This window comes from Solanum pennellii, chromosome 7, assembly GCF_001406875.1.
Source record: "Solanum pennellii chromosome 7, SPENNV200".
In the NCBI taxonomy this organism is placed as follows: domain Eukaryota; kingdom Viridiplantae; phylum Streptophyta; class Magnoliopsida; order Solanales; family Solanaceae; genus Solanum; species Solanum pennellii.
This window is the reverse complement of record NC_028643.1, coordinates 33,243,016-33,253,706: the sequence shown is the minus strand read 5'-3', so window position 1 is coordinate 33,253,706 and position 10,691 is coordinate 33,243,016. Positions and strand designations below refer to the sequence as shown.

The following is a 10,691-nucleotide window of genomic DNA, read 5'->3' as shown; positions in this document are numbered from 1 at the left end:
AGAAATAAGAAGATTGGTATTAAATATATTAAATTTTTCATTCACAATTGAAATAATTAAAACAGCTAAGAATCTTGTTGCAGACTACCTCTCAAGAAACAGGTACAATGAAAGAGATATTGGCTATGATGACCAATCTTTGCCAAAAGATGGAAAAAATAGAAACAGAAGTACAAATATTGAAAGAAAGAGTTAAAAGTCAGCAGCATGACTCAAAATATGCGGAGCTAAGTCAGCAGCATGACTTAAAACATGCGGAACTAGAAGGTGACGATGGGAAACACCTAAAAACCCAAAACAAAAAGATATATACATCTGCAGGGAGCTCAACTACAGCAGGAAGCACATCTACAGCAGAAAAAGAGGAAGCTAAGGTAAAATATACAAATACAAACATGATTAAATTAATTTCAAAACCATATACTCCTCAGAATACCCAAAAAGATACATTCGTCCCTCCACAGACAAATACCTATAAAGCCAGCCTAAACTCTCAGAAACAAACATACAACCACATCACTAGAACGTATATAGAAAATATATACAAAATACAAACCTTCCTAAACCGAAATCCCAAAGCTAAAGATACAAAAAACCCCAATGAATATTATATAACCCAATATCTACTAGGTTATAATAAGTTAATTGCACAACCCGGAACAAATCCAAATCTAGTAGCAACTTGCTACAACTATGGACTATTGAGTACCGTATATACAATAACAGGGGAAGAGATACCTAAGATACCAGAACTATATAAGGCCTTTTTACAGTACAAAAGAATAACTAAAGGAACTCTATTTTATATAAAATTCTACTCAGCTACAGCGGAAATATTATATGATGAAATCAAGCCAACAATACAAGCTATAAAGATTGGACTAACTAGGGTAATGATAATCCCTGAAAAGATAGATACTCAAGAGGAAATACAGAAAGTAGATATTCCAGAGTTCTACGCAAATAAGAGAACTATTGGAATATCTACCATATTAAATGAGATAACAAACAATTATCTAAACGAAAATGCAATTTGGAACTACTATAATAGAGATCAGACAATCATCTACTCAAATTGCAGAGAAATCCGAGCAGCAGATATGGAAGATTTAAGACAGTGGATATTAAGTCTACTAAAACCAGAACAAACACCTACGATAAGAGCAATACGGAAGAATTTTATTTCTTCTAATTTAGTGACGAGGTATTGCAAGCTAATAGGACAGAAGTATCCTGATCATCTATGCTCCAAATGTGAAGGAGAAGATAATTACATTCCAGATGTACAGTTAGAGTAAAAAAAAAGTATTTTTGTAGTTTTATGTCTTTATTAAAGTAGTTTATCGTGTAGTGTCGGCCAGAAGATAAGATGGCCATATGTAAAAGTTATGTCGGCCTATAATAAAGTAAAGGGCCACTAGTAGTTTGTCATTTTGTGTCGGCCGAATCAATATAGGCCAAATGTAAAGTTAGTGTCGGCCATTTCTGTTGGCCTAATGTGTAAAAATATTGTATAAATAGAGGGCTTCTCCCTCAGTAATAAATAAGCTGAATAAGCTACTTACTCTCAACTCTCTCTCTTATTCTCTCTTTTCTCTCTCTGTTTGTGTTAGTTAAGTGAGTCTTAGGATAGCTCTTAGTGAAGGGATTACATGTTAGAAAGTGTCTAAAGTTAAGATAAGGCACTTCGTTGTACAATGAAGGAACTTCACTGTAACTGTGCACTGTAAAGTGACTTTAAAAATGTACTAAATTGCTGAAATATTATCTTATTTGTTCCTAAGGTGTTAAATGTTATTCTTATGATTATGATATGATATTTAAATGAACAAGACACATATTTCCAATAAATGTTCATTTTTATGATTTTTATGCATTATGTCATACTTAGTACATGTGGTCGTACTAATTCCATACTTTTATCTACGTCTATAGTGATTGGTAGGTGAAGAGCATTTGAGAAGCAAGACTTGGATCGTAGTATCATTCAAGTGTAGTGAAGTATGTCCTCATTTGATTTGAGGGCATATATATCTTTTATTTCTTTTATTGAAGTATTGTAATAGACTAAGTATTTTCATATTCATATTGTATGGGACGTGTCCCAAAGTATTCTTGTGTTTAAGATTTGATGAAATGAGACTTAGTATTTCCTATGAGTTTTATATGAAAGATATTTTAAAGACTTATAGAATGTTTATGAAAAGTTTTAATTCCACACTATTTTTCATATGTTTATATGCAATGAACGATATGAAAGTGTTTGTACAAGACCTCCGAGAGGTTGAGTCCGGTTACACTCCGAGAGTGTCATATCTTCTAGGGTGTGGTCTCGGGACGTGACATAGAACACCTTCCATGGTTTGGGGTTTTGATGACACCCGATTCCAGACCTAACTAGTGTGGTCTATGTTGTAAATGTTTATTCTCATCATCTGGGATGTGCTCTCTAGTTATTGAATAGGTTTTACAACGTGTAGGTAGTGGAGTGAGAAGCTATCTACTTATGAGATGAGTAGGCTTTGAAGATGCTAGAGTGAGTTTTCTAGGTCTTCCAAGACCATTATGAGGAGTCCCCTACTTGTTAGTTGTCTTTTAAATGACTTTAATGATTAATGTTCACTTGGTAAATATATGTTGAATAGAAAGGTTCTTATCTAGGGTAGCTTTGAGGATCACGTAGGTGTACTTGAAGAGGGTGTATGGGCAGTCTCTTCATGTCTTACTTAGGTAAGTCTTAGAGTAACCTTAGGTAGTGAGTCTAAAGTGATGAAAATGCTTACTTGTTGAATATGGAATTAAGTTCTATATGGGGATGCTTGTTGAATATATCTTATATGTGATTGTTGACTTGTATTATGTCTCTTAAACTCTTATGATGAAGATTTTTATTAAAGTAGCATGAAAAACATATCTTTAAGTAAATGTCCCCTTTTGCAAGGGCTTCTTGCATGTTCACCATACTTAAAGCATTAATTGTTCTTAATTCCATATGTTTTCTATGTCCAAAAGTGTAGGTGGTGGCAAGTGAGGGATCCTAGAAGTTGAAGCTTGGGAAGTTGATTTCTCTCAAGATTGGTATGTCCTCATATGATCGAGGACATAAATTTTAGTTCTAATTTTCTTTTATTAAAGACTTTGTATTAGATATATGTTTTCCTTTAAATGAAAGGGCTGTTACCCTATGATATTAACATGTGTCTAAGATGGCTTATGATGAGACTTAGTCTTCTTACGTTTTATAAAAGAGTTTTCTTATTGGTTTTATATGTGAAAAGTTTTAATTCCGCACTACTTTTCGTATTTATATGAGAAATTATTGCTAAGAGGCTTTTACAAGACCTCCGAGAGGTCAAGTACGACGCGTCACGACTTGGAAGTGCTCTCGGATCGTGATAATTAGATGTGGTAACTTTTTAATTTAAAAAAGAGAATACTTTCAAATATATTTATATTTCTTAATATTTACAAATTGAAATTGAAAATGACTAAATTATTTTAAAACTTTCTTTTTTTAAAAATGTAACATTGAGAAATTTCCTAGTGCTTTGTTCATAAGTTTTTAATTATGCATATTAATTGTTTTTTTAAAAACTCAAAAGTATATGTATTTACCATCCACCCCGCTCCGAAAAGGTTTTATTTATTATATATAGAGATATATATATATATATATATATAAGAGAAGTTGTGTAACTCTCCTGCAATTTGATAAACCCTAATTTGTTTGATCTGAATATGAATATGAAGCAACTAATGAGCAAGCGAACTATCGAGAAATTGTCAAAACTCAAAACTACGGAAATTCTATGTCATTTTCACTCAAAATCCTCAATCCCTACCTCCTCTCTTCCACCGTCCACCAGTTGGACCAAATGCCGATTTTTCCAAATTCACAACACACCAATTCCAAAATTTGAATCTTGGAGTGCTAAAAGATTGATTCACACAGATACAGTTACTGATACACCTGAAGAAATGGTAATTGAGACTGAGGATGATATTACAATGAATGACTTCTTGTCAAGATTTGTTTGGATAATGCGTGGAAAACTCAAGCAAGTATATCCAGATTTTGAGAAAAAAACTATTGATGAGATGCTTTTGGTTATTGTTGACAAGGTTGTTTCTGAGCTGGAAAAGGGTGGTTTTGATCAGATTGTTGGAGGTAAGTCGTCGGATGATGATTTTAGTCACGATTTGTGGAAGACAGTGTGGGAGGTGAGTAATGTGGTTTTGGAAGATATGGAGAAAGCAAAAAGGAAGGATAAAATGAAGAACTTTCTTCAAGCTGAGCAAGTTAAGGAGATGTGTAGGTTTGCTGGTGAAGTAGGTATACGTGGAGATATGCTAAGGGAGTATAGGTTCAAATGGGCACGCGAGAAGATGGAGGAGACTGAGTTTTATCACAGTCTTGAACGTTTTAAGGAGGAAGAGCAACAACAACAAGGGACCGAACATGGTATTGGTGAAAGTCGTGCTGAGGACCCTAAACTTGTCACTCTTCCAAAAAGGCGTGGCAAAATTAACTATAAGATTTATGGACTTGATTTGTCCGATTCAAAATGGTCACAAGTGGCTGATAAGATTCATGAGGCTGAGAAAATCATATGCCCTCAAGAACCAAAAAAAATAGACGGCAAGTGCAAAATTATTACTGAAAAATTACTTTCTTTGCAGGAGGAAGATGATTATTCTCCACTAATAGCAGAATGGGTACAACTTCTCCAGCCTAGCAGGGTAGACTGGATAAATTTACTTGATAGATTGCAGAACCGAAATCCTAGTCTATATTTGAAGGTAATTCCTTCTCCAATTATGTGTTTTCTTATTAGCATGACTTTAATTTCTATTTTTATTTTTAACATTCGTTCGTCCCATTGTCAACCGCAAAAACTGGGAGACTTAAAGTTAATATTCTTAATGTCACTTGTTTTTGAATGCTCGTTCTTCGTACTGTTAATTTATAATAGTATAAAGCAAAGGTTGTCACAAATCTGAATTTGAGTCTGGCTATAAAAGAAAATCTGAATTTAAGTTGTTTTTTAGTATTAGCTAACTCCGACTTTTTTGTAAACATGTTAGATTGCAGAACATGTGCTTGGTGAAGAGTCATTCGAAACAAACATACGTGACTACTCAAAACTCATTGATGCCCATGCTAGAGATAACCGGCGAGAAGATGCCGAGAGAATTATCCGAAAGATGAGAGAGAATGGAATTGTACCTGATATTCTCACATCAACAACCATGGTTCACATGTACAGCAAAGCAGGTGATCTGGATCGAGCAAAAGCCGCATTTGAGAGCTTGAGAACTCAAGGATTTCTACCAGACATGGGGGTTTACAATTCCATGATCCTAGCCTATGTAAATGCTGGCGACCCGAAGAAAGGTGAATCATTGATGAAGGAAATGGAGGTAAGAGACATGAAACCCTCTAAGAAGATCTATATGGCCCTCCTAAGGTCATTTTCTCAGCATGGTGATGCTAATGGAGCCCAAAGAATAGCAACTTCAATGCAATTTTCAGGATTTCAGCCCACTTTAGAGTCATGTATGTTACTTGTTGAGGCATTTGGAAAAGCGGGTGACCCTGATCAGGCAAGGCAGAATTTTGATTACATGATTAAACTTGGACACAAGCCAGATGATAGATGCACTGCTACCATGATAGCAGCATATGAGAAGAATAACTTGCTGGATAAAGCCTTAAATCTTTTAATAGAGCTTGAGAAAGATGGGTTTGAGCCTGGGGTGGCTACTTATTCGGTTTTGGTGGATTGGTTGAGTAAAATGCAACTAATTGATGAAGCTGAACAACTCTTAGATAAAATTGCTGAGCAGGGTGAGGCTCCCCCATTCAAGGTTCATATTAGCCTATGTGACATGTATGCAAGAGCTAATGTTGAGAAAAAGGCTCTTCAAGCTCTTGGAGTTTTGGAGGCAAAACAAGAGCAGTTGGAACCAGAAGATTTCGAGAGGATTATATGGTCACTTATAGCTGGTGGATTTGTACAAGATGCTCAAAAGTTCCAAGGATTGATGGAAGCTCGGGGATTTACAGTGTCTGAGCAACTTCAAGTGACACTCATGGCGTCTCAAACTTTTCTTCGCAGAAGACCATCTGTAAGATAATGTTGATCGCTTGCATAAAAGGTAAGTTAGTGCTATCTATCTTGGGAGTAGGCTCATGAAAGTGTGTTTTAGTGTTCTGAAGCCTATGAGAATCAATGGCCTCATTGTGATTCTGGAATCACCATGATTGTCTCCATTCATTTAAAGCAGCAAGATGATTACTGTTCTTGTCTTCCTGAGCATTTTACGACCATGCAGCCTATTTCTTCTGACTTGTCGTTGTTCTTCGACACAGAATAACTAATAGGTTTTGACTTATAAATGTCTTCTCCATTGTTAGATGCATCAATTGTGGTTATTATGATGTTTGTAGATCTTTCATTTTTTGAACCCTTTTTTTTCATATCCTTGTTACTACTGGGAGTTGAATTGCCACATGATTTGGATTTACTTTGAAATGAACATTAAAAGACTGATAAACTGATTTGCTTGTCCACTAACTGTTTTTGGTTTTAGTAGAAATATATTTCTCTTAAGCTTACAATACTGAGGTGGTGCTTTAGCTTTTCATGGTGTGATCTAACCACTTGCTCTTGTTGCTGTAGAACTTTTTGCGTGGTGAGATGTGGTGATTAGGGGGCAGGTGAATTGCTATCACTGATTCCTAGATTATTTTACGGAACATTATATATTAATTTAATGCTGTAAATAATAAATCGTTGAGTATAGCTGATCCGATGATCCAGATGATTAGCTGTTTTACTAGTAGTAATGGATGTTCCATTGCTGTGTCTATAAGAAATGGTTTAGGTAATTTCACATGGTATAGTAAAATGAAAATTTATGTGGTGCTTAGTACTATTTGTGCTGCAGAGAATGTTTATAAATCGCCATGTGTGTGAAAGTTGTTTCAACTGTGAAGTGCAAAAGCACTGGTTGTTTCTGGTCTCTGCTGATGCAACAATATGGACTGATTGGCCATGAGAATATTGCAGTTTTTTCTAGAAAAGTTTTACTTTATTTGAATATCTGCATTTGAACAAAAAATGTTACTTTTTGATTAAAAAAATATCATAATCATCAAGAGTAACATATAAAAAATCATGAGTAAAAAATATTTAATAGCACAATATATATCATAAAGTTCAATAAGTATGATAGATACTAGATGGAAAATAATAAATAAGGTATCACAGTATCTACACCTAACATATATTTTGGCTAATTAGAAAAAAACTAAAGAATTCTTATTTTGTTCCAATAACCTTGATCCAATTGTCTAACTTGTGAACTTCTATCGTCAAATTTTTTTTTTTTTTTAAGCGGACACTTTCACTAAATATACTAACACATGTATTGTATAATGACTTGCAATCCAAGTCCATCTAATTTTTCCATATATTCTCTAAATGTAGGTGCACTATTTTTTTAATCAATAACTCCAGAGTAGTAATCATCTTCTCATCAATTTCTAATTCATACGAAATAAGTTTTTTTCTTTCCAAAGTATTTCTTTTCCAGCTGAAAATGAAGATCGGGATGGAGAATTATTTGGAGCCTCATTAATTAGTTCAACGACAATAGTATATTAGTGAAACCTACCAAGTAGGTTTGATGATGAAAGAGTAAATAAAATTATTGGCCTAAAACGAAATTCTAATAAGTGACCTCAAATATGTATTCATAGTTATTATTTTTAATTATTAATAGTATTTTTTTCCAGATGAACATTAATGTACTAAAAATATTATTGAACAATTGCTCTTTACAAACATTCAATACACCCTAAGAAAATTATTAATATAATAAAATACTTGTAAATATTATGAAAACTTACCAGTTCATGGGAAAAAAGTGGTGTTTGATTGAGAAAGGGGAGGAAAGTTTATAATTGTGAGAGAAAAGTCACCCAAAGACAGAGAGAGCTGATACAATATTATTTTATAACTTATTAAATAAGTCTAAATCATGTTAAGACTCTCTTGAAGATTTGATCAGTTCAGAGCTTTTCAGGTTCATTAAGAGGCTTTTTGAAAAAAGAAACAAATGAACTAAATGAGCTGAATCTGAATCATTCAGATTCAAACCTAAAAACACAAACACACTTAATGGGCTGAATCTGAATGATTAAGATTCACGCCTCCATTAAGTGCAAAAAAAATTAAAATGAGGCCTTAGTCTCTAGTATGTAACCGTCCTTCTTTGTTAGGTGCTCTTAACCCCTTAGAAATGCATATATCTTCTCTTTTTCCTTGGCTATTCTGATACTTTCACAGCCAAAAAACCTGCCTTTGACTATCCATCCAAACAAGATGGGTCTCGGAGCTCAACAATCTCAGCAAGCTCCGAATTCCCATGAATTGTACACGGATTCGTCATGGTTTCCCATACTTCAGTACTTGGCTGTATAGGCATGTTTCAATGAACTCCATAGCTTCATCAAGATATCCTGTACTTACCGCATATGGCTCCATAGAGAGAACAATGTCATAATCCTTACTCATTGATTCGAAGTGTAACATGCCCTCAACTATATAACCAACAACACTACAAGCATGGAAGACACTCAAACTTTTGGCCATCAGGTTTCATCCCAGTTTTCTTGAATTACCCAAACAATTCTATTGCATCTTCTCTAAGACCATCTAACCAAGCCATGTAATCATTGTGTCCCAAGAAGTCAAATTATGTTGAGGCATTTATCGAAACACCAAGAAGGCATCATTCATGGAGGCAAAATCTTCCATACATTTCAAGAATCTTATTGTACATTTTGATGTTAAGATGAGGATGAGATCTCAAAAAAGTATTCATGAGTTGATCTAGCATCCTCAAGGGATTCATCCTCATCGCATCCATCCATCAACATAATACATTGAGACAAAATTGACTGTGAAATATTACATCTCCAAGAAATGCAAAACTTCTACTGCCTTCTTTATGTTGCCTTGTTTACAGAAGTCACCGAGCTCATCAACTGAACCTTTTCTACTGCTGCTATCAGCAGAATCAATCGGCTGTTCTGTTGAATTTGTCATTTATTGATGGTCTACTATTCCATTCTGAGATTGATAAGAAGTTTGAAGTGATGTACAACACTAGAAGGGTTAAAGCGGCTCAAGTTTTGCTGAAAACGGCCCATCATCTCCCTTTAGCCACTTGACTTCTTATGCTTTTCCATGTTTATACTCGCTTGCATTTTTGTGGATACATTTTAGAATTTTTGGATTGAACATATTATAACTGGGAAGGCTTTCGCTGAGGCACTCCTACATTTCTCCTGTAATTGCCACAGAATTCTACTGTGACATTTCACTGTTTCCACCATTTAAATTCTGTTGATACTGCCCATATACTCCACTTTTTACTCGGCTGACCTTCTAAACCTCCCTCAAATCTAGATCTACGCATGAAATTTGAAAAATGGTAATCACTATTATTTCTGTATATTTTCCGCCAAACCTTATTTTCACTTTTTCCCTCGCTATTTTTTTTTTCAAATTTTACTTTAATTTTTTGTTTCTATAAAAATGAGTATCTGAATCATATTTCATTTTTTTAAAGAAAAGTACAACTAAGAAGTATCATTTAAAAAAATTATTGTGTGGTTAGCATTTTTTGTAAACCTAGTGCCCTACAATTCTGATGTAAAGCTCTGTTACTTTTGATGCAGAGAGTTATGAAGTCCAGTGGTCGATAAATTGAAAGGGAGGTTTTGCAAGAAAACGTAAAACAGTTGAGGATTTGCCATACAGACTTGTTAATTGATAGTGATTGTAGCGATGACATTCCTTTGTAGTTTTGATTTTGTCAGAAGATGTCAGCATAAAGGGAAGCAATTTTCTTGGCTGTTGTGTGACATTTGTGATTGTTGGTGTAACGACCTGTTTAGTCGTTTTGAGCAGTAGAGTTTATTCTGGCAATAACTGTCTGGATCGACGGATCTCACGACGGACCGTCATGGGCACGACGGACCGTTGAGGGGGTCTCGTTCCAAAACACTTAGATTCTGAAAATTTGGGTACTGAGATCGACTCTCTGAACTTCACGACCGAAATGGCAGGACGGACCGTTGAAGGCTCGACGGACCGTCACAAATCCTTCCACGGAATTAACTCTCTGAACTTTGTGACGGACCTGCAGGACGGACCGTCACAGTCGTGACGGACCGTCACAGTCTCCGTAAGCCCACTCGAGTCGGAATTCTGCTAAAGTTTTTAAAGGGGCGTTTTGGACTTTTCAAGCTTATAATAATAAAGTTAGTGGATTAATATTAATAATTCAATTACTTGGGGGTTAAAGGAGATAACCTTGAAATAAAAAGTGGGTTATTTTTATCATCTTTTATACTTAATTATATGACAATTAGGGTAAAAGAAAAAGGGTTTGAATAAGAAAAATAGAAAGAACAGAGAGAGAGGGAGAAACGAACGAGCAAGAGAAGAGAGAACGAAGAGGAAAGCGAAGATTTTGAGGAGTAGCTTACGTGATCACGAATTCTTCGGTGGAGGTAGGTTATGATTTATGCTATTTCACAGTAAACTCTTAATAGCGAACGATATGTATTGGGTAGTATTGTAAAGTCTCCTATATGCTTAATTGTGTGCATGCAT

General features: G+C 34.9%; 1 protein-coding gene and 1 pseudogene across 4 annotated transcripts; one reads left to right on the top strand and one right to left on the bottom strand.

The window, feature by feature from the left end:
- The first annotated feature begins 3,679 nt into the window (after positions 1–3,679).
- On the top strand, positions 3,680–9,927 carry LOC107026235 (pentatricopeptide repeat-containing protein At2g18940, chloroplastic-like). 4 transcript variants are annotated; one of them, XR_001457554.2, is made up of 4 exons: positions 3,680–4,800; positions 5,086–6,159; positions 6,684–6,721; positions 9,752–9,927. XR_001457554.2 is itself a non-coding variant. In XM_015227134.2 (3 exons), the coding sequence occupies exons 1-2, from the start codon at positions 3,739–3,741 to the stop codon at positions 6,136–6,138; spliced, it is 2,115 nt and encodes a 704-aa protein (XP_015082620.1). In that variant the 5' UTR covers positions 3,680–3,738; the 3' UTR covers positions 6,139–6,159; positions 9,752–9,927. The 4 variants fall into 4 exon arrangements, 3 of the variants coding, with proteins under 3 accessions (XP_015082620.1, XP_027774268.1, XP_015082619.1); XM_015227134.2 differs by lacking the exon at positions 6,684–6,721; XM_027918467.1 differs by lacking the exon at positions 9,752–9,927 and having other exon boundaries at positions 6,684–6,892.
- On the bottom strand, positions 7,025–9,552 carry LOC107024965 (annotated as a pseudogene).
- Positions 9,928–10,691: the final 764 nt, after the last annotated feature.